Source organism: Spermophilus citellus, assembly GCF_964194105.1.
Source record: "Spermophilus citellus genome assembly, chromosome: 4".
Lineage (NCBI taxonomy): Eukaryota > Metazoa > Chordata > Mammalia > Rodentia > Sciuridae > Spermophilus > Spermophilus citellus.
Window position 1 is genome coordinate 123832827 of NC_138185.1, and position 24541 is coordinate 123857367.

General features: G+C 34.7%; 1 protein-coding gene and 1 pseudogene across 2 annotated transcripts in view; one reads left to right on the top strand and one right to left on the bottom strand.

Annotated features, from left to right (window-relative positions):
• TEX9 (testis expressed 9) overlaps nucleotides 1–19980 on the bottom strand; it is a gene marked incomplete at its 5' end in the record, with an annotated part of 42404 nt that extends 22424 nt beyond the window's left edge. The window contains 9 exons of the mRNA XM_081292625.1: nucleotides 914–1087; nucleotides 1503–1585; nucleotides 4138–4310; nucleotides 5659–5741; nucleotides 6551–6599; nucleotides 12472–12551; nucleotides 14107–14170; nucleotides 19760–19851; nucleotides 19954–19980. Coding sequence (XP_081148751.1) covers nucleotides 914–1087; nucleotides 1503–1585; nucleotides 4138–4310; nucleotides 5659–5741; nucleotides 6551–6599; nucleotides 12472–12551; nucleotides 14107–14170; nucleotides 19760–19851; nucleotides 19954–19980 — 825 coding nt within the window. The remainder of the gene's footprint in view (nucleotides 1–913; nucleotides 1088–1502; nucleotides 1586–4137; nucleotides 4311–5658; nucleotides 5742–6550; nucleotides 6600–12471; nucleotides 12552–14106; nucleotides 14171–19759; nucleotides 19852–19953) is intronic.
• Nucleotides 19981–23584: 3604 nt separating this feature from the next.
• On the top strand, nucleotides 23585–24179 carry LOC308648084 (mediator of RNA polymerase II transcription subunit 28-like; annotated as a pseudogene). Its single transcript has one exon. The product of its transcript is annotated as a mediator of RNA polymerase II transcription subunit 28-like (transcript).
• Nucleotides 24180–24541: the final 362 nt, after the last annotated feature.

Sequence of the window (24541 nt, forward strand, 5' to 3'; positions counted from 1 at the left end):
CAAAAACATAATAAGGTAACTACTTCACACCAGAAGAATAGTTACAATAAAAAATATACTGTAACAGGTTTTGGTGAGAATGTGAAGAAACTGGACCCCTCCTTCCACCTGTTGGTGGGATATAAAATAGTGTAGCCAGTTTAGGAAACTGAATAGTTCCTCAAAACATTAAACATAATGTCACTAGATAACTCAGCAATTTCACTACTAGGTATATAGCCAAAAGAAGTGAAAACATATCATCACATAAACCTTGTACGTGAATGTTCATAGCAGCATTATTCAAAATAATCCACGTCTAAATGATGAGTGAGTTACAGCTATATGATGGAATATTACTGGCCAACAAAAAGGAATGAAATACTGATTGATGTTACAACATGGATCAACCTTAAAAACAAGTCAGTATTAAAAAGCACATATTATATAAGTCCAAGTATATGAAATTTCTAGAATAGACAAATCTATTGAGACAGAAAATAGATTAGTGGTTGCCTAGGGCTCAAAGCATTTGGGGAAAGAGAGGTCAGGTATGGTAACCAAAGGGTACAAAAGTATTTTTTTTTTTAGGTTATGAAAATGGCCTAAATTGACTGTGGTTGTAGTTGTGTAATTCTATGAATATACTAAGCTACTGAATTATGTTCTTTACAGGGCTGGAGTTGTAGCTCAGTAGTTGAGCACTTGCCTTGCAAGTGAGGCACTGAGTTCAATCCTAGCATCACATAAAAATTAAGGCATTGAGTCAATCTACAACTAAAAAAAAATTTAAATGGATGAAATATATAGTATTTAGGTTGTTTTTGGTAAATACTAATAACTGAATAACCAAAAGTGGTGTTTATACAAATGTTACTTTAATAGTTTTAATGTATCTTTGGTATTAAGTTAGGAAAAATAGCAAAATCATTACCCTTTCTATTAAAGTCAACTGTTGTTCTAATCCATCACATTTTTTATTTGCTTCTTCAAAAAGATTTTTATATTTTTCTATTTGGGAATGTTGCATATTAATTGTTCGTTGCTGTCTCACACAATCTTCTTCAAGGTTTTTTACTTGAGACTTTAAATCCTGCAATTCATCTTCCTAGTTAAAAAATTAGAGATAGTGTGATAAAATGCACATGAGTTCATATCCAAACAAAGCAGGAAACAAAAGAGGAACTTCAGAATATGATCTTTGATGAGATATTTATACCCATTTAATGAAGAAAAACGTATATTCCATTTTCATCTTACAAAATGCAAGTCAGATAGCTTATTTGTGTTTAACAGCTTACCTTGTAAGTCTGAAAAAGAATTCTAATTAGTACACTTTTAAAACTTCTTTTGCTTTGTGATAATTCAACATTTTGGAATAAAGTTCTGTATTTATATATAATTTTTAATTCAAAATGTAACTGAATAATAGCTAAAAATAAAGCCATTGAAATATAATTGAAACTGCCCCCAAATGTCTTCGAATGTTAGAGCATTTCTTTTAAGAAGTTTTAAAATCTTACCTTTTTATTGCATTCACATACAACATTATCCAATTCCTCCTGCATAACATGGAGTTTGGCTTTTAGAAATCTGATCTGTGCCTCTGTGGATTTAAATGATTGCACTTACTGTCTTTTGCTGAATTAATATATCAGCAGTTTTAAAACATACTGCTACTTTAAGAGGGAAAAATGCTCAAAATAGTTCAAAACAGGTAGATCCCTGTTAAGGGACACTAAAGTCATTAAATACTCCGAAGGCAAAGATGAATGAGAAATAAATCCTCTCAACAGAAAGGAACGACAGGCAACTATTCACATCTCATTAGAACTGAGTTTAGAAGGAGGAAAAAAAATCTCTCCAGAGGATCTAACCTGCTCCTAGACTCCCATAAGTTTGCAGACTGAATTTATACACAATAAGGTGGTCCACAATAAACAGAATTGACAGGGGTCTCAGGACAGTAATGTCCCAAAGTGACTGACAGAAACAAACACAAATCCTCTCTAGCAAAAGTCAGCTTTAAATCTTTTAAAGTAGCCTGTGCTCCCAAACTACTTTTTAATCTTTTACTCCAATACATAACCCAGCCATTCTAAGCAATCATCTAGAGTAAGGGAAAATTCTTCCACTTAGGTCAAAGATACTAAAAAAGGAAGATACTGAGAGTGGCAGGATAATTCAGCAATAAGAAAAAAGTGGCATTTAAGATAAAGGTCATTTGTCCTGGTTCTCTGTGTATGGGAGCAGGAACATTGTGGGCATGGGCGACTGTCTGCCCATGGTCTGGCCATCACTTCCTTGAAAGCATCTTAAGAGAGACTGATGTCATGTATAACTAAAAAGAAATAAAAAATTAAATTTGTGGTTAAAAAAAAAGAGACTGAAGGGCAACTGACTTATGATTTCACTTACCTTTCCTACCACAATTACCCCTGGAAAGTTTGATTAAACCAATAAATTTAATAAATTTAATAATTAAACCAATAAATTTAATAAATTTAATAAATAAATAAATTTAATAAATATCTCCACTATGACTGACCAGTTTGCAGTTCAATATCATTACACAAACTTGTAATTTTCCAAAGAATCAAGATAATATTATGATTATATAACAAAACTGCTAAATTTCAAATGACAGGAGGGCTAAGTGTGTGCCTGAAGTCACGACTAATTGTACTTATTATAGTTCAGCATTAACTGTTCATACATACTCATTTGTCTTATTTATTGTTTCAATAACATAGCTGGCTCCCCTTATGTTATTTAACAACTTTAGAGCCACTCCAACACCTGGAGACTAAACAATATGCTACTGAATGAACAATGGGTTGCAGAAGACATAAAGGAGGAGATTAAAAATTTCTTAGAGGTAAATGAGAACATAGACATAACATATGGAAATCTCTGGGACACTATTAAAGCAGTACTAAGAGGAAAGTTCACTGCACGGAGTTCATTCCTTAAACAAGAAAAAGTCAACAAATAAATGACTTCACATTACATCTCAAAGCCTTAGAAAAAGAAGAACACATCAACAGCAAAAGCGGTAAAAGGCAAGAAATAATTAAAATTAGAGATGAAATTAAAACAAAAGAAACAACTGAAAAAATTGACAAAACAAAAAGTTGGTTCTTTGAAAAAATAAAATTGACAGACCCTTAGCTATGCTAACGAAGAGAGAAAACTCAAATTACCAGCATACGTGATGAAAAAGGTAATATCACAACAGACACTACAGAAAAACAGAGGATAATTAGAAACTATTTTGAAAACTTATACTCCAATAAAATAGAAGACATTGAAGGCATCGACAAATTTCTTAAGTCATAGGATGTGCCCAGATTGAACCAAGAAGATATACATAATTTAAGCAGACCATTACTGATATTATAATGATTTTAGATGACCTAAACATAGTATTATTCTTACAGTGGTATTCAAAGGATGAATTAATAAAGAAAATTATATTAGAAAACTGATTATTGTACCTGATGATACATCGCTAATTCATTTATCCTCTGCATATATTGATTTAACAAGCAATAAATAAACTATAACAATAAATGAAAAGCAGAGAAACTTTCTTAATGTTTTAGTCATGAGCTATGCAACACTTTCAGTTGAAAAGTGCTCAATAAACCCAAAACAACACTATAGTCATTTTTACTTTTCATAATAGAAAATATTGAACATATACAGAAGTAGAAAGATAAGTTCATGAAATTATTACAAATGTCAACCCATCTTCAACATTTATGGACTCACAGTCAATGTTATTTCATCTATAATTCCACTCATTCCTCCCATCACCACATCCCATTAGATTGTCCTGAAACAAATCCAAGGCATCACAATAAATAGTTTAAATGCACAAAATGTTCCCCCAAATCATGTTTTGTTTTTTTCATACTAGGGATTGAACCCAGGATGCTTCAACACTGGGCCACATCCCCAACCCTTATTTATTTTTTTATTTTGAAACAGGGTTCTAATTGTTTAGGGCCTTACTAAGTTGCTAAGGCTGGCCTTAAAACTTGCAATCCCCCTAAACTACTAGAATTACAGACATAGGCCACTGCACCTGGCCCAAATCATTTTTTTCTAAGTAATTGTGATATGAAGAAAAAAAAATGACAAAAGAAAATCTACCTGTTCCAATGTCTTTACCCACACCGGAGAAAATGTCATCATCTTCAGGTAAGCCCTCTTCCTCCAGTTGCCCTTCAATTTTGCTAATGGTTTTCCAAAGAGAAAAGTCTGAGAAATCCTCTGGAATGGCAACATCATCAGCAATTTGTATATCCGAGTATTTCAATTTAACACTAAAATATAAAAAATATATATGTATGCATGTAGATAAAATGTGCATGTGTGTGTGGGATGTGTGGAGGTGTGTGTATATAAAGATAGAAATGCAGAAAGGAAATATGGTCTTGCCCAAATAACAGATCAAAATTATTACAAATGTCAAATTCATGATGCAATCTATGATTGAGACCTTCAAGGACTATATAAGACTTTTGATCTTTATAAAACACACAAGCTAAGAGATGGCTTTACAAAGATAGTTGGTCTAGACGTTGCCTCCAAACAAATGAACATAAAAACTAAGTATTGAACTTGGCCACCTATATCAAATTCAGCCTGTGGCTTTTAATTTTACATGCTACTGGAGAAGTAGTATAAAAATTGACATTGCCTGGCTATAATTCTACCAGCAAAGAATAATACCTCTTGAGAAAAAATTATAGAGTGAACAGTATTGGCTTGATCATCTCAACTTTTTTTCTCCCACCTACAGAATCACATTGTAACCAGAATCAAAGTTTATCAAAAAGCTGGATTTTTTGTTTATTTCATGAAGTTGAAGAATAAGTATGAAATAAATGGCCTTTACAAAGGCACTGAGTCGGGGCAAGGCCTAACACACAAACACATCATCAAGTCCACGGTTCCAAAAGGCATCAGAATCCTGCCTAGAAAAACAATCCTTTCTTTAAAAAAAAAAAAAAAAAGTATATGTAAAATCTAAAAACAAGTTAAGCTTTTCCAGTGATATAACATATGCTGAATATGTTCTTTTTCTGCAGTATTTTTGTATCTCTCTTCTTATCCCTTTCACTTTAATTTTTCTTTCTTTTTAATAAAACTGAAGTTATTTAAGCAATTAAAAGACAAGAATCAAAGAGTTTGCCCGAATTCTAATATGATTGTCAGTTTGGGTAACAGATATATAAATATCATAACTTGCTAAAAATTAGATTGGTTGTTACAATCCAACCTCTTCCTTTTCTACAAAGTTTCCTATCCTAGACAGCCTTTGGGGTGCCTTTTTATGCTCCTAAGGATCATCTTGCATTCATTTCACCAAAACCAACAGAAGGTAAATTATAACGTACTATAGTCTTAGAGAATGCCAAGTCATTCTTATCTAAACATACATAATAATGTATGGCATTCTGTTAAACACTCAAAAAATGTTTCTCTTCAGATCATATAAATATTTTCCCTTTTACAAAGTATTCATTAATTGCCACAAAACATTTGTGTAGAAAATGTTTTCAAATTACCAAATATGAATAAGATACATGTAGTTGTAACTTTATATATTTTGGGTATATATTCTATAAAACTAATAAAGAATGTAATACTTTTAAAATTGCACTATACCTTGAATTTGTTTTAATTCCTTTATTTGCAGAGTGCAGTTTGTTTTGAACCTTGTTTACAGAACCAATATTTTTGGTCTTTGGCTAAATGAAAAGAATTGAAATTATTGATTAGTCTAATCATTTGCCACGGAAAGCAATTTTTTAACACACTGAATTGCTATTTTGCTACAAAAACATGCTAGCTATTTTCAAGAAATTAATTCAATTGTATTTTCAAGAATCCCACAATTATGTACCTGGAAAAGACCTCTATATTATCTGGACCAAAGATTCAGCAATAAAATGAGTCCCAAAGATTCAAGGATATTTAGCATAGTTAGTGGAATATTATATTTGGATGCTTTGTCTCAAGAAATCTAGTTTTCACTAATGAATTATTCTTTACATAGGCCTTCCCTGGCCTTCAAGTAAGTATGCAGTTCCCTTGGCCCAGATATTCATGGTAGGGAACTTGTAGATCCCAAGATACCCAGTACCTGGAAGAGTGATCTCCACACTGCAGATATTTAAATGAATGAATAAACCATTAAAATCACCTTCTTTGTATACGAGTATCTTTCTCTTTCAGGTTTTCTATTAGATTACGCTTCAGAGAGAAAACTGAAAAGCCTCAGGTTACAAACTCATTCCACTTGGAATTTCCACTGTCCTCCAAATTGTTCAATGAAATTATGAGGCAAAATGATTCATTTCATAAGCAACACTTCATGAATGCATCCCTTCTGAGTATCAAGGTTCATACTCTACCTCCTCCGAATTATACTCCTTTTCTGTATGTTTAAGTATGTTAAGTATATTCTATTTCTATCAAGTTTTAGCCCTTCTCTGTATGTTTAAAAACCTAAATTCTACAGAATGTAATTGCATTCACAGAAAGTTTGATTTCATACCTTACTTTCTGAATGCAGATGAACTATTTCTTCAGACGATAATAGACCTCTACACAAAAGCAAATATTACACATTAATAATAGATGATACTAATCTGAGACAATGAAATTCAACATAAATTATATTTGAAAGGAAAATACACAACTATTGCTATAATTCTAGTTATCTACATGTTAATTTATTTTTTATTTTTTATTTTTTTTTTAAAGAGAGAGTGAGAGATGGGGGGGGAGAGAGAGAGAGAGAGAGAATTTTAATATTTACTTTTTAGTTTTCGGCAGACACAACATCTTTGTTTGTATGTGGTGCTGAGGATCGAACCCAGGCCGCACGCATGCCAGGCAAGTGTGCTACCGCTTGAGCCACGTCCCCAGCCCATGTTAATTTATTTTTAACAAATTATATAGAATTATATTTCTATAATTGATTTTATTTATTATATCTTTAGAACTATGTTCTGCTTTAATTCTAGTTATCCACATATTAATTTATTTTGAATGAGTATCATTAGAAAAAAAGTGCTTTTTTGCTCCATCATATAGGTGCTGGTACCAACTTCCTTAACAACAGCCCCAAAGTGAAAGAAATAAAACCAAGAATCAATAGGTGAGATGCCATTAAACTAAAAATGTTTTGTACAGCCAAGGAAATGATTAAGAGCACGAAGAGAGAACCTACAGAATGGGAGTAAGTCTTGACTAGCTACCCCTCCAATTAATAGGGGATTAATATCCAGAATTTAAAAACAATTCAAAAAACTTAAACCTAAATAAATAACCCAATCAATAAATGGGCAAGAGAACCAACCAGAAATTTCTCAATAGAAGCAGCACAAAAGGCCAATAAATAAGTGAAAAAAAATGTTCAACATCTCTAGCAATCAGGGAAATGCAAATCAAAACTATACTAAGATTTCTTCTCACTCCAATCAGAAAGTCAAAGAGCAAGAATGTGGACAACAATGAATACTGATGAGGTTGTGGGGGGAAAGGAACACTTGCACATTTTTGGTGGGACTGCAGACTAGTACAACCACTCTGAAAAGCAGTAGAGAGAGTCCTCAAACAACAATAGGGATGGAACCAACATAAGACCCTGCTATCCCACTCCTGGGTATTTTAAAAAAGATCTAAAATCAGCATACTACAGCAACACAGCCACATCAGTATTTATAGTAGCACAGTTCACAATGGCTAAATTATGGAATCAACCCAGATGTCCATCAATAGATGAATAGATTAAGAAACTGTGGTGTATATATGTGATTAAGTTCTACCCAGCCATTAAAAATAATGAAATTATTTGCTGGTTAAGGGATGGAAATGGAGAATATCATGCTAGATGAAATTAGTCAAACTCGGAAATTCAAAGTTGAATATTCTTATATGCAGAAGCTAGAGTAAAATAAAGGAAAGGGGGAGGGAAGGATAAGATTACATAAATACAAATTACTAGAAGAGTGAAAGAAGTCTAATGGAGGAAGGAGAAAGGGAGAGGGGAGGGAGATCAGCAAGGAAAAGTGGAGGATGGTGAATCAAAACTGATTTGCATGCATGTGTGAGTTTGTCGGGATGAACCCAACTACTACATATAACCACAAAGCTCTACTTTATTTAAAAAAGGAAGAAGGAGAAGGAGAATGAGAAGAAGAAGAAGGTGCTTTGGTTACATAATTCACCTTTGAGAAGATACATTATAATACCAATATTTGTATAGATAAAGGTAGCCCAAATTTTAAAGGATAGAAATCATAAGGAGTCACTATTGGCTACACAGAGGGATTATTCATTTTACAAAATGATACATACACACAGAGCTCTCCCTGACCCCCAAACCCAGTATTGGGTACTGAACCTAGAGGTACTCTGCCACTGAGCTATATCCCCAGTCCTTCTGGGAGACAAGGTCTTGCTAAATTGCAGTGGCTAGACTTGAACTTGTGATCCTCCTGCCTCAGCCTCCCAAGTCACTGGGATTACAGGAGTGTGCCCTCACAGTGGCCACCACAGGGTTTTTTGGTTTGGTTTGGTGAGCACATTCAATGTTATTCTACTAATGCATTTAAATATTGATCGCTGTCTTTTTACTCATTACACTGTGAGAGAGCAGGAACCACATCTCCCTTTTTTTAAGAGGGGGTACCAGGGATTGAACTCCTAGGCACTTAAGCACTGAGCCACATCCCCAGCCCTATTTTATATTTTATTAGATTCAGGATCTCACTAAGTTGCTTAGAACCTTGTTTTGCTGAGGCCGGCTTTGAACTCATGCTCCTCCTGCCTCAGCCTCCCACGCAGCTGGGATTACAGGCGTGTGCCACAATGCCCGGGCAAGATCTCCAATTTCCACTACTCAATGACTAGTACTTGGCACAGTAACTCACTTATAAGTTCTTATATTGGCACTAAAATATATTTTGAATGAGTTAATACATTCAAAATGTAATTCATTTTTATGCACATTTTATTTTGGGTTTTAAACTATGTTTATGGTTTAAAACAAAGTGTTTAAGGTGGCCCACAAACTACAATCTGCAGGCTGAATTAATCCATACCCATTCATTACATGTTGTCTATGCCATCTTCCTTGTACAATAGCAAAATTGAGTAGTTCAACAGAGACTGTATGACTCACAAATCCAGAAATATTTACTATTTAGTCTATTACAGAGAAAGTTCACCTACCCTTCAATTGTCTAGAGCATCCACACTAATACCTCTGAAAATATACAACAGTATCTATCATTGCTAAGAAATAAATTCCATCATATTACCTTAGAACTCCTTGCCATAAAAAGAGACATAAAATTACTTTCCATCAGAGGCCACTACTGAGCTGGTCATGCATAGATTGTTTTTCAATATTAAATACAAAATATATTTAGATAATATTGAATATTACCTTTTAACTACTTACTAAAAATACCTTAGGGGAAAAAGTTTACAAAATGTCTTAAAATTACAGAGAATAAAGATTCCCACATATGACATGAAAATACTTTAAATTACACAAATTTTGACTGTCCCCTTTAATCACTCTAATTTGGAATTGCTTACAATTTCTTCAGTGCCTTTTCTGCACCTTCCATTCCACCCTAACCCCTCCCGGCTGCCCCAAACACATACACATACCTATTGGCCAAATGATGTTTAATAGTTTTATGTTTCCCTCAGGATTCAGTGATATTACTTTGTATATTTCCATGGAAAATGAACTACAATAGTATTCTGCTTACTTTTGTACATTTTTCCATAAAAGGTTTCTTCATAATGTGATTGAAATTATTTGTGTTGTAAATTTTACTTCCAGCAAACTGGTGGATATGTATATTTACTTTAGGAAAAATTAAATCCTGATTTCCTACCTTATTTTCTGCAAGAGTAATCCTAGGTATTGAAGAACTGTTATACATTATTTGATTATAATTTTAGGTGGGTTATTATTGTTTTGACATGAAAATGGATGGTCTCTTTATTTATCTCCCATTTTTCAATGATTCCCAACTAATCAAGTGCCATTTTTTACATGGTAAAAGTCATCTGTTCAAACAGTAATATTAAGGAAAAAAATCCATCTGGTAAACAGGCATTTTCATCACTTTGCACTTAAGGAAAACTTGGTAAAAGAAAAATCAACAGATTCATTTTCATGCTTGTGCAGTCTTTCACTTCCTTCAACAGAAACTAGGAAGTCATCTGTTGTTACCATGATTTCAATCCTGTAGTGGATAAAGGGCCAAATTTGTAACTCAAATTTTGGAATTTTAAAAACCTTTAAATATGTTTTTTCATAAGGTATCACAGATCATTACATATAAGAATAAATGATTTCAAGTTACATTTACATATATATGCTTGTATCAAGTAATATAAAATATATTCATTGATTTACCAAAAAAAATTACAAAAGCAACACATAAGATATTAAATTCTTGGGAACAGGGTCAGTTCTGTTTTTTCACTACTGTACTACTGGTATCCAGATATGACACTAACAGTGTTCAAACATTTTTTTTCAGATGGAGATACAATTTACACATGATAAAATATATCCATCTTGGGTATACAGTTCAATAGACTTTAACCAACCTATATAGTTACATAACCATCACAGCCACAAAGATGGAGAATATTTCCATCATCCCAAAAAGGTCCCATGTGCCCCTTGGTAGTTAGTTTCATTAAGCCCTAGACAACCACTAATCTGTTTTATATCCCTATAGTTTTGCCTTTTCCAGAATACAAATATAGTCATGATCCCTGTTATAGTTTAGATGTGACATGTCCCCTAAAAGCTCATATGTAAGACAATGAAAGAATATTTAAGGTGAAATGATTGTTAAGACAAATTTTAACCTAATCAGTGCATTAATCCCCTAATAGGGATTAACTGAGTGGTAACTGTAGGTAGATAGGGCATGGCTGGAGGAGGTAGACATTGCAGGCATGCCTTTGGGGTATATATTTGAGATCTGGGGAGTGGAATATCTCTGCTTTCTGATCATCATATGAGCCACTTTCCACCATAATATTCTGCCTCATCTCCAATATGGAGGAATGGGACTAGGGACTAAGCTGTCTAGGGACTAAGCCCCCAAATAAACTTTTCCTCCTCTAAAATTGTTCTTACCAGATCTTTTAGTCAGAGCAGTGGAAAAAGATGACTAAAGCAAACCCCTTCAGGATGTTTTGGTCAATAATGGACTGAAAACACAATGGCATTCCCACAGGATTATAATGAAGCTGAAAAATTCCTATTGCCTATTTAAGTCATACTCTGAGATTTACAGTAATGAAATTACCTCTGTATTCCTGCCATTAAATAATGTATGACTATAAATGGAAACAGATTCTATATGTTTTTGAGTCTGGTATCTTTCACTTAACAACCATATCATTGTATCAGTAGTTCATTTCTGTTTATAGTTAAGTAGCATTCTAGCACATGGATGTACCAAATTTGTTTATCCATTCACCACGTGATGGATATTTGTTTCATTTTGGGCAATTATGAATAAAGCTGCTCTTAAGATTCGAATGCAGGTTTTTTCTTGGATTTATGTATTCTGTTCTCTAGAGTAAATATTTAGAAGACAAGTGCTGGGTATTGGACCTAGGGCCTTCTACCACTGAGCTGTATCCCCAGCCCTTTAAAAAAAAAAAAATTACATTTTCAGACAAGGGCTCCTTAAGTTGGCCAGGCTGCCCTCAAACTTGCAATCCTCCTGCCTCAACCTCCAAGCAGCTGAGATCATAGAAGTAGATCACAATGCTCTGCTCATCTTATACTTTTCCTGTTAAATTTAGTCATAAATATTTTATGGTTCTCTTAATTTCTTGGCACATAAAAAGTTCACATGAAATTCAAGAGAAAAATTTTGATATATATTATCTTTACTAATTTATTTTTTTACCTCATCTTCATGTGCAATTTTAAAAGAAAAAGGTAGTATACAGTATGTGAAAACAGGTTTAGAAATATCAACTGTAGTTCAGTTCTCAGGGAAAGGATGTACTTTCTCTGTGTCACTGGACAAGCTGCTGAACCTCTCTAAAAATTAAGATTTTTAAATGAGGACAATAGTATCTATTTGCAAATAATACTTCAAGAGTTACATGACAGGGCTGGGGCTATAGCTCAGTTGACAAGGTGCTTGCTTTGCATGCACAAGGCCCTGGGTTCAATCCCCAGCACCACCAAAAAAAAAAAAAAAGAAGAAGAAGAAGAGTTACATGACAAAGTAGGTAAAGTGCTTGCCTTTTATCTGACTAGCTAAGCCCATAATTATTATTTTACATATTATTCTTCAAATTATAAACTTTCAATATTTGCATGCAAAAAGATTTTATATAATAAAAGATTCACATAGATCCCTAAATTTAAAAATCAATCAATGGCATTTGAGAATTTGAGTCACTTACCTTGTATTAAAATCATCTTTCTCTTCATATGATTTATTTTGTGTTGAAAAAGACCTGGCTCGTACCTCTTGCTGATCTCTCTAGTTAAATGAGTAAAGATGTGTCACAGGTTATAATAAAAATTCCAACAAACTAGGATATATTCAAATGCCTCTCTGAACATTAATCATTTCAGAGCTGTCCATGTTTTTTTCAGGATACCAAAGTATGGAATTTAACATGCTATGGTATAAAAATAGAGTCTGTTATATTATGACTTCACTTTTCATTTATTCTTCAGTAAAACAGTCAATCTAAACAGAAAACTACAAATGGCAAGGCCCCTATATATGCAATTCTTATTTCCCCTCAACTACATTAGAATCTTCCATCTTAAGTAGCATGCAATGGATATTAGAGATACAAGAAATGAAAAAAAAATCCATTTAACAGGTAGAAAACTTGTCGCAAATCAGGTAATACTTTCATATTGAGATGACCATGAAGATGCTAAAAATGAAGTATCAAGAATAAAAGCCTTTGGCAAATATATATCAAGAAATAAAAGTTGAGTAAGCAATTTAGTATGGCAAAAGTTATATTTGGTAAGTTTCTGTGGGGGGTGGGGGTGGTGGTGGTGAAAATGTCCCTTTCCATTTCCCAAAATTTCTTCAGTATTTCTTCCCTGCTCCTTTTTGGGGAAAAAAAGTTCTTTTTAGGGAACTCTGAAAAGAAAGCAATCCTTCTGTACAAGTATGCCCCTGCTCTTCATATGCTGGCAAAACTAAAAAAGGAAAATATTTTTAGTAAAATATTTAATTACAAATGCAACTGGCAAATCTGTAACCATTATCTATTACTTCAAATGTTATGATACATATCTTATTCCTAAACTAATAAATAATGGATTTGTATAGGGCATTAAAATATTGCTAGATTTCTTTCCCTTCCTCCATCAACTCCATTTTTGAAGCCAGGGAGAAGGGGATTAAAGGAAGAATTATACTTAAATTTGGGTAAGAAGTGGTAAGTCTGAAAGCAGCTACTTTGCTCCTCTAAGGAGGGCTATTCCATCCTATCAATTAAAAATAGGAATGCTGATGCTTAAGGAGGAATGTTTAAAGTAGGAATATCCAATCTGGTACCAGAATGATGAATAATATGCTTAAATATAACCTCACAGCATTTTCCTATATATAAATGCAATTCAAATCTAGACCCAAGAATCTCAGTGGGGCTAGATTCAATGGCAGAATTTAAGAAACAAATTCTCATCTGAATATTTGTAATAATGGTTACAACTTTACTCTAGAGATCACTTATTTCTATCCTTACTGAATTATTAGTGTTAATTCTACATAGCTACTCTCAAATACTAATTTTTTGGTACTAGAAAAGATTGTTAAATATTAGTGTTCTTGTTAAGGACTGGAGCATCTAAATGGAAAACACTCTTATGACTTTTAGAAAATGTATGATTACCCAAATACATGTACACATACCTATTCTTGTGCAAATATATTCACATTCAGTTTGTGATCATTCATTGAGTTGAATATAATCCTTTGGCTACTTTTTTGAGCATATGCTATACATCATATTAAAAAGTTAAATGAGCACTTACCTGAAATGATTAATAAATATATATCTACTTACTATTACTTCCTCAGCTTGTCGAACCAGGTCAGCTGTTTTTGCCTCCAATTCTGCATTTAAACGCCTAAAAAGAGAAAATAAGTCAATAACTGGGTTATATTGAAATTCTAATGAAATTTTAAAAATTTAACTTCAGCAATTACACTTTAGAAAATGACCTAATCAACAAATGTTAGAACATATACATGACATTTATACCCTAAAATGATCACAGCAATTGGAACTTATCCCCAACCCTCCATGATTCTCCCTCCTTTGTGGTGGAAACTTAAACACACTAAGTACTGGCCTTTCTGTAGCCCTTACTCTAGGTGAAATAATATATCTAATAAATTCAGGAAGAATAAAGTGGGAAAACTAACAGAGTTTAACTAGTCATCCTCTTGGGCATGGCCTATCTTTAAAGAATACAAATTACAAACTTGCTGCTTTAGAGATCCGCCCTTCTCCATCTGAGGATGGGTGTGGACCGGGTAGAGGAGGCTGGCTGTGGTCTGAAGTGCTGCTGTGACTGGGGAGCTAAATCTCAGGGTTAGTGAGCAGTCTAAACATGGCTTACAACTCAGCCACATACTGCAATATCAACTTCATCAGAAATAAAAGGAATTAATAAAGGACCTCCCCTTGCATCTCCTTTTTCCCATCAGTCTATTAGAAATCTAGCAAAGAACAGAAAGACTATTTACTTGGTCTAATCAATACCACAAGAATGACAATACCATTGAAGAAAATTGTTTTTAAAGGAAAAAATGTTCATAATCCTACTACCACCATCATCCAGTTTTAATATTCCTTTCCAATTTTCATCTATGGTATACATACAATTTTGTATGTATACCATACCACTGAGCCACAACCCTAGCCCAATAGTGTGGTGTTTTAAGAAAGGTGTTTTAAGTCACAACCCTAGCCCAATACTGTGCTGTTTTCCCACAGCAAGACAGAGGGAATATGTTTATCTCTACATAAGTTTTAGCATTGAAATGGCTCACAATATTCCAATGAATTTCAGTTAGCATGTGCTAAATTCTGCTCAATGAGTTCAAGTCCCTTTTTCACTATTACAGATAAACACCACAATAAACACCTTCAAAACCATATAACTTTTTTCTCCTTTTGAAAAGGTCATAGTTCTAGACCTGTAGGCTCTTTTGAAATTATATGAGGGAGATATGTGGAGGAATTTTTCTTATTTATGTGAATCAGAAGTAACAACCACTTATAACCATAGCTCTCAGGAAATAGGAGGGGGTAGTACCATATTCTTTCTTAAAACAGTTTGATTTTTAAAATGGATACAATACCTTTATTTATTTTTATGAGATGCTAGGATCAAACCCAGTACCTCACATGTACTAGGCAAGTGCTCTACCACTGAGCCACAATCCTACCCCAATAGTGTGGTGTTTTAAGAAATACTTTTATATCTTGAGATTACATGGTCAAAAGAAAAATATCTAAGACTTCAAGTTGCATTTAAGGTGCCATTATCTGATTTTTTCCAATTTTCCTAATAAGAATCAGAAGGACTTAAATAGAAGCTTCAAACAATATAACTGATAGAGATGACTGAGACTACACTTCTATTCCAATCTATGAAAATGCCAGATAACATGTAATGAAGGAACTATTGCAAAGCTCAAACTCAGAAGGGGAATATGCCCACATACTAAGAATAAGGCAGCAATTCAAAGTGAGAGCAGTAAACAGGAATAGAAGCCCAAAGAGCTGAGTATGAGTCATGAAGGGCTACACCTGTAAACACATGCTACAGAAACTCCACCCATAACCTTACGTGAGTAGAGATGAAGGTAGAGGCATGGTGGAAAAAGATTACCATGTGAATAAGTAGAACACACGTAAGTGGAGTCATCTTATACAGATGGTTCAGGCACACTCTGCCAATATTTTAATACAGAAGAAAGCTGCCCTGGAACAAAAGAAAACTCTTAGCTAACAAAAGTAAATTCAAGACCACCCTATATGGATATTTTCTCATCTAGAATATATGGAACAGGACTCTCTCAGAAAGCAAACCCTGCTAAAGATGACTTCAAAAAGAAAAAAAAAAACCCTGCTAAAGATGACTTCAAAAAAAAAAAGGAATATCTTGTACCATAAGAACAAGAGATAATGAAACAATCTAAAAAAGGACTTTAATTAGAATTTTAATTTGAGGGGTGGGGAAGAATGAACAGAAATCATTGAGGAAGACCCAGAAAATATTACAAAAGAATATTGAATCTGGGAGAGAAATAAATAGAAATTAAAAAGATAGAATGGACATTACACAATAACAAAAGGAATCAAAACTTAAACAGGGAATAAAGTACACTAAACAAAAATGGCCCCGATTGTAAGATTTTTTAAAAACTATCATTATTTTAATATACCTCTAACAGAAACCAAGAAAGCTAGTACAAAATATGGTGATGATGAAAACTAAACTAAAATGAATAGTAAATAAAATTTCTAACTGTCCTTCCAAGAACACATAGCACATTTACAAAAAGTGAACATGTATGTGGCCACAAGTCTCAAAATTTTCAGTTTTAAAAATCAGTATCAAAAGCATTCTTTGACCATAGTGCCACTTATAATAAACTTCAGTTAAAAAAAAAGTAAACAAACAACCCTACATAAATTAAAACAGCACTCCTAAATAATTACTACAAAAATAATAAAATATTTAAAAATAATCACAAAAGAAATTATATAGGTGTGTGTGTATTCATATGTGTATATGCATATATATACACACACATACATATTATATATATAATTATATATGTTTGTGTGTATATATACAAAAAAATAGGTTCTGGAATAGTTAAGCTGTAGGGAAACAAAATTTACAAACCCAAATATATTTATTAAAGAACAAAATAAATGAGCTCAACAAGTAAATTTACCATAATAAGAATAATTTATATTTCTATAAGGACAAATATAAAAACAGATGAGCAAGAAAATTATAGCTAGTTCTCTGAAAATACCAATAAAATACATAAATCTCTTGGCAAGATGGATAGAAAAGGAGAAGATAAAAAATAAACACTAAAAAAAGCTCCAAAAGTAGATGTATATATGGTCATAGATATAGTCAAGATTTATGAGTATACAATAAACTTGTGCTAATACATTTTAAAGCATATATGAACACTTTTCTAGAAAACTATCAAGTGAAATTTATTTTAGAAGCAACAGTACATCTAAATAGATGCATAATCATTGAGGAAACTGAATTCATAATCAAAAATATGTTTTTAAATTGGGCTTCTCAAAATTAATAGCCAGAATAAGGAAACTTTTTCTATTCTATACTACATTGCCCTAAACACAGAGGAGGTAAAAGACAATATATGAGAAATTATAAAAGGGACAAAACTATCTTAATTTGCATATGACCATCTTCATCAAAACTTCACGGGACTCTGTAGAATGAAAAAGTTCAGCAGGGGAAGATCTCTGTCTACATTAGATATAATACAACATGCAAAAATCACTAATATTCTCACATATATAAGCCACTAGGAAATGTCATTTTAAAAAAAATCACTCAAAGCAACCAAAATTGTAAGGCACCCTGAAATTGTATGCAAGATTTGTATGTAGTAAAATGATAAATTATTAAATGAACCTAAAAACTATGTAAATGGAGATGTATCATTTTCATAGAAGATTCAATACATAACGATGTTAATTCCCTGAAAATACATAAATCCTATGTAATTGGGATTTATAAGGTGGAGGGCTTGTTCTACCAGCTATCATATAATCTTGTTTTGTTCTCTGGTTTTATAATAGAGGCATGAAGTTTGGAGAATCTACCAACTGGAGTGATTAGCATGTTCCTTGGTCTAGCCTTTCCAATAGAGATTGTTTCCTCCAACTAAGTGACAGGAGCTTAAATGTAGCAGATTCTGGATTGAGGTCACTGGGAAATGCTGTGTTCTGCTAACTGAATATATATATATATATATATATATATACCAATATGCTTAATACCAAGACAACAGGTGTCAAAATACTGTTATAAACGTGCCTATAAGGATTGCCAAACATTTTACATTTATGCATGGCCCAGAAATGCTCTAGAAGTTTTAGGCAGAACCAGGGAGTTGCTCCCTTCACATGCCTCAGATTTGCATACCTTGAAGTATAGATAACAGAACAAGCAACTGGCCACTTTTACTATTAAACAACTCCTACTAAAACAGAATATTTCCTATAGATTTCTGACTTTAATGAGGACTATATATCCTTAATGACACACCAGAGCCAGCTGTAAAACATTCTCAAATAACTAAAACAAATTAACCTTATCAAAGTAGGTATTTAATACTATCTAGTAAATGGCAATGAAAATAACCATTTTGATTCCAGCACCAGCTGATAACTGTATATATTCCAGCACCAGCTAATAACTGTATACTCAGCTGTTTAAGTACACTCTTGTTGAACTAAGACAACAAGGCACTTTTTAACAGGAAGAGAAGGATTGATCTTTCTACCTGCTGTACAAGTTGGCTTGTGTCTACTTCATCTAAAAACTATACACTCCAGTTTTGACTTTTTTTAATAGTTTTTTGGTTATACATGATTGGTAACTGTTTAAAACTCTGAAGACATGCCAGATTGTTTTTAATTTTTTAATTATTTTAAACTGAAAAGTTGTTAAAATATACTTTTTTTGTTAAGGGTATATATGACGGCAAATAAAATGGACATAAATTTCTGCTTCAGTGGAATTTTCAGTCCAGTGAAGTAGAAATTTTATAAAAGTAAACAAGTGAATTCACTTAACATTATAATTGGGAAGAAAATCAATAATACAATAAATAAAGAACAACAGGGTGGTCTGTATAGCATGGTTAGGAAGGCATTCTGGGCATTATAGGTGGAAGGCATGTAAGACTGCCTGTAAGGAAAAGAAAAAAGTTTGAGGAAATAAAGGCCAGTGAAACTGGAGAGTTTTAGGCCAAGAGAGACACTGACATACAGACAGACAAGAGGTAACTGGAGATAAAGAGAGGTAGAGGAAGGGACATCAAATAAAAGGATAGGAAGAACCAGATATGGCAAAGCTTTTGAAGTGCAAAAGGAAACCGCCGAGGAGCTTACAGCAATGGAACGACATGATGAAAATAAAAGATTATACCCTAGCTGGTGGGTGAAAACAGGCATGGTGAGAGGAATGGGACAGGACCAATGAGCAGCAATGACACTGAAAACAGATAAGAGAAATCCTCCCCTAACTCCACCAAATGTGGGTAAGAACATAATTCTTGTTGCCCTGAGAAATATGCTTTCAATTTAGAAAACGAGCCTAAAAGAAATTTACACAACGTTAACTCTAGGAAGCGAAACACCCTACGCTAGAAACAACGTGGCAACTCCTGCTATCCTAACCACTTTCAACAACTCCCTCCCGCCGACTAATGCGTTCACTGGGGCTCAATCTCCGCCCACTTCAGTAAGACACAGGCGGGTAACCAAGGTGGAGGTCCAGAGAGGGGGCAGGTGAGCGGGATGATGGGAAGGGAATGCTGGACAGCGGGTGGTCCCGGAAGTTCTGCCGACAACAGTAAAAAATACTCGTCAGCAGCCTCGTTTGGATCAAAGAAGAAAACTCCACCGCCGAATTTCTTACTTATATTCTTCCTCCCTGGCGAGGAGATCCTGTCGAGGTGTGGCAGGTTTCTGCCCACGCGGCGGCAGTGGAGTCCCCGGAACGCTACGTCTCTGTAAAAGAGGCAGAGACTTTCAGATCCCACGTTCACGGAGGATGGACGTCCTCAATGCCCGCAGCCCATTCACCAGCCAGAGGTCTAGAAGTGAACTGACCCGGAGACCAAGATTTCGACCCGCCATCTTTCAAGCGACCGAGACGCCGTTACCGAGGCGACGACACATCCTCCCGCGAGAGTTTCCCAAAGCCCGGAGCCTCCCGCGGGAGCGCCCACCCCTCCCTACTCCACCGCTCTACAGTTACCCGGGTGCCACGCTCGGGCCGTGGGCGGGGCCGGCGCTCTGCACCTAGGTGGTTACCTACCGGAGAGCCGGCTCTGCCCCGGGAACCCAGAAGCTGACTCAGTGCTTTGATCAACAGCAAGCGAAAGTTCTCAATTTGTAGGGTGCAAGGGATTCAGCAGGTCCATTTCTGATACAGCCAGCAACTAAAGCCTGTTGTGTTTTACAGCCAGTCACTACCCCTACCTTTGGTTAAAAGACACTTTTCAGTAGAATTCTGAAGTCCAGATTTCTAGCTTTTACTTACCGTGGTTAAGCGCTCAGGCTCTCAAATCAGTCAGCCCAGGTTTACATCCTGGTTCTGCCACTTACTAGTTGACTTACTAGTGGTATGGCCTTTGATAAATCACTCTGTGTCTCAGCTACTTCATTGATAAATGGGAGTAAGAACAGTGCTCACCTCATAGAGTTATAAAGAGCAAATTAACTCATTTAATGTAAGATTATGTATAGAGCAGTTTTTAATAATTCCAGTTAAAATTGAGAGTCCAGAAGCTCTTCACATTTACCATCGACTGATTTGCAAGGGCGCCAAGACCCTTCATTGCGAATACTAGTCAAAAAACGGAGGACAGCTGGATATCCACATGCAAAAAAAAAAGAATGAAACTGGGCCTGTAACTCATATATATACAAAAATTAACTCGAAATGGCTAACAGATCTAAACTACAGAGCAAAATATAAAGTTATTCAAAGAAATCATAGGTATAAATAACCTTCATGACCTTAAATTACTTATGGATTCATTGATATTATGTCAAAAGTAAAAACAATAAATGAAAATAGATTAACTGAACATCATCAAAATTAAGAACTTTTTGTTTCAAAAGATACCATAGAGTAAAAACACAAACCACAGAAAGGAAGGAAATTTTGCAAATATATATCTGATAAGAGACTTGTATCTAGAATATATAACAAACTGTTAAAATAACAAAACTAAAAAGATGAAACAAAAGTAAAACAAAAAAATAAATGGATAAAAGATTTTGACTAGTTACTTCTCCAAAGAAGACATACAAATAACTAAAAATCACATTAAAAGAGGCTTGCTATTATAAACCTCTAGCAGTACTAATAAAGAAAAAAGAAAATTCACAAATTACAACTGTTCTGTATTCTTCCATGTGATGGTCACTCAAGAGGACACATAGGAGAAATCACAAAAACAAAGTATTATATTCAAAGACCTAGAAGTGAGGCATGTCATGCCACACAGGGGTATATGGGGAAACTTCAGGTGGTGAAGAGGAAGAAAACATGATTGAGGGGAAAACCTAAATTATATCCTTTATTGGAGTTTCCACAGGAAAGGAAAGGCAAGGAAGAATAATTAGATGCAGTTTGAATAATTTTAGAAAGCTTTGAGGTATAGTCATACTTGCCTAGACTTGGCCCTAGGATGGTTAAAGCAAAAGAATTAACTCCTCCTAGATACAGGAGTCAGGTGTCTAGATTGCTTAGCTTTTAGGTCAGAGGCATGCTTCTGGCTAAGCCCTTTGTTGTCTTTAAGAATTGACTTCCCCTAGGGTGGGTATCTCTCCCCAGTTAGAGAAGATTTTTAAGATGTCAAAAATTAAAATATACAGAAAATTTAAAAATATTAATATAATGCCAACATTATGAATGGGAAAGGGTCAATCATCTCATGAACATTAAAAGGATAATAAAGGAATATTATGATCAACTCTATAACCCAAATTCAGTAAATTAAAAAAATGGATCAATTTCTTGATACAAACTACCAAAACTCATACAGGATAAATAGATAATCTGAATAGGCAAGGATATTAAGTTAGTAAAATTTCAGAAAAGCACTAGGCCTAGAGATGGTTACTTTAGTGAGTTTTACCAAATAGTTAAGGAAGAAATTACACCAATTCTGCCAATCACTTCCAGAAAACAGAAGCAGAAGCAACTTCTACCTCAGAAGGGAACTTTTAACTCATCTTATGAGTACCAAAAGCTGTTAAAGACATTGGAAGAGGAGAAAATAAAGAACTGACATCTTTCATAAACATAAATGCAAAAATTTTTCAACAAAATATTAGCAATTAGAATCCAACAATGTATTTTTTAAGAAAATATACAACATGACCTAGTGGGACTTGATTTCAAGTATGGAAGGCTGTTCTGTATTCTAGAATCAATAATTATAATTCAGCAATGTAAAACATCAAGAGGATAAAGAAGAAAAAAATCATATGATCATATAGATGGGTGCTGAAAAAGACTTTGACAGACTACTGTAGCTACTGAGGTGCAAAATCTCAGCAAACTAGGACTAGAGGGGAATGTCCTCAATTTGATAAAGAATATTGTTATGGTCTAAATGTGAGGTGTTCTTCAAAAGCTCAACTGTGAGACAATGCAATTCAGAGAAGAAATGATTGGGTTAAGAAACTCTTAACCCAACCAGTGAAATCAATCACCTGATGGAATTAATTGAACGGTAAGGGAAGGCAGGTAGGGCATGGCTGAAGCAGGTGGAATACTGGGGGCGTGGCTTTGGGTTATATGTTTGTATAAAGTTAGTGGAGTTGCTCTGCTTTCTGATCATCATGTGAGCTGTTTCCCTCTGCCACACTCAACTGCCATGATGTTCTGCCTTACCTTGAGCCCAGAGGAATGAAGCCAGCTATCCACAGATTGAAACCTCTGAAACCATGAGCATCCAAATAAACCTTTCCTCCTCTACAGTTGTTCTGGTCAGTCCTTTTAGTCACAGCAGTGAAAAAGCTAACTAAAACAAACACCTACCAAAAGAAAAAACAAAAAACCCTACAGCTAATATCAGACTTATTGATAAGAAATTATTCACTTTCCCCTAAGATCAAGAATAACACAAGTATGTCTGCTCTCACCATTCTTATTTAAGATAATACCTGAACTCCTAGCTAATGCAAAAAGTTGAGAAAAGGAAATAAAAAGTATACAGAATAAAAGGTAAAAAAAATAAACTATTTTTCCCCAGATAACATGAGTATGGAAAAAAGAATCAAGCATAACAACAAAACTAACAAACAAAGCCTGCTAAAACTAATAAATAAAATTTAATACATACACATATGTATATACACACATATACACACATACAATGGACTATTATTTGCCTTAAAAAGGAATGAAGGCATGATACATGCTACAATACAGAGTTATGCAAAGTGAAATAAGCCAGATACAAAAAGACAAATATTATATGCTTCCTTTTATATCAGGTACCTAGATCTGGCAAATTTATATATAGAGAAAATGGAATAAAGTTTACTGGAGTTAGGAGATAACAGAATGGAAAGTACAGAACTTCGCTGAGGATAGTGAAAAAGTTCTGGAAATGGATAGTGATGGATCATTGCGCAACACTGTGAATGTATCTAATGCCACCAAGTTTTACATTTTAAAATGGCTCTAATGGGCAGTGGGCGGCGACCCGCCACCCCAGACATGACGGCCCCGCTGGGTGGTGTGTTCTCCGGGCAGCCCCCGGCCCCCCCCCCCCCCCCGCAACCCCCGACGGGACTCCCGGGCCAGGCTTTGCTTCTTCAGGCAGCGCCTGGCGCGCCGAGGACTTCTAGCAGCACCTTGGTGGACGAGCTGGAGTCGTCCTTCGAGGCTTGCTTTGCTTCTCTCGTGAGTCAGGATTATGTCAATGGCACCGATCAGGAAGAAATTCCAACTGGTGTTGATCAGTGTATCCAGAAGTTTCTGGATATTGCAAGACAGACAGAATGCTTTTTTCTACAAAAAAAGATTGCAGTTGTCTGTTCAGAAACCTGAGCAAGTTATCAAAGAGGACGTCTCAGAACTAAGGAATGAGTTGCAGCGGAAAGATGAGCTGGTGCAGAAGCACTTGACAAAGCTGAGGCATTGGCAGCAGGTGCTGGAGGACATCAATGTGCAGCACAAAAAGCCGGCCGAGGTCCCTCAGGGCTCCTTGGCCTACCTGGAGCAGGCATCTGTCAACATCCCTGCGCCTATGAAGCAGACCTGAGAGAGGTCTGGCCTACAAGGTAGCCTCCTGCAGACAGTTCCTCCAGACCTCTCTGTGTGGATGTGGCATTTTAGAACAGCTATTTGCTAGAGAATGAGTTGGTGTTAATTTTACCTCCACCTAAATAATTTCCCCAATTTTTATGAGCTGTTAATTACTTAGTACTTTATAAAGTGCTTGGTAGACAAAGTGAGGTTTTGTTTTGTTTGTTTTGTCTGTAGCAAAGTTTAGACTATTAGTTTTCCACAGATTTTTTTCTTGGCTTTTTGCTTGTTTTTAAAATTTTATGTAGATTATATATAGTTTTTTTTCCCCCTCAGTTATTAGTTTGTTATGATCCAAGGGGGAAAATTAAAGTACTCCTAGAATGAGGGGAGAAGGAATTTGGTTTTTGGTCTTTTATGATTACT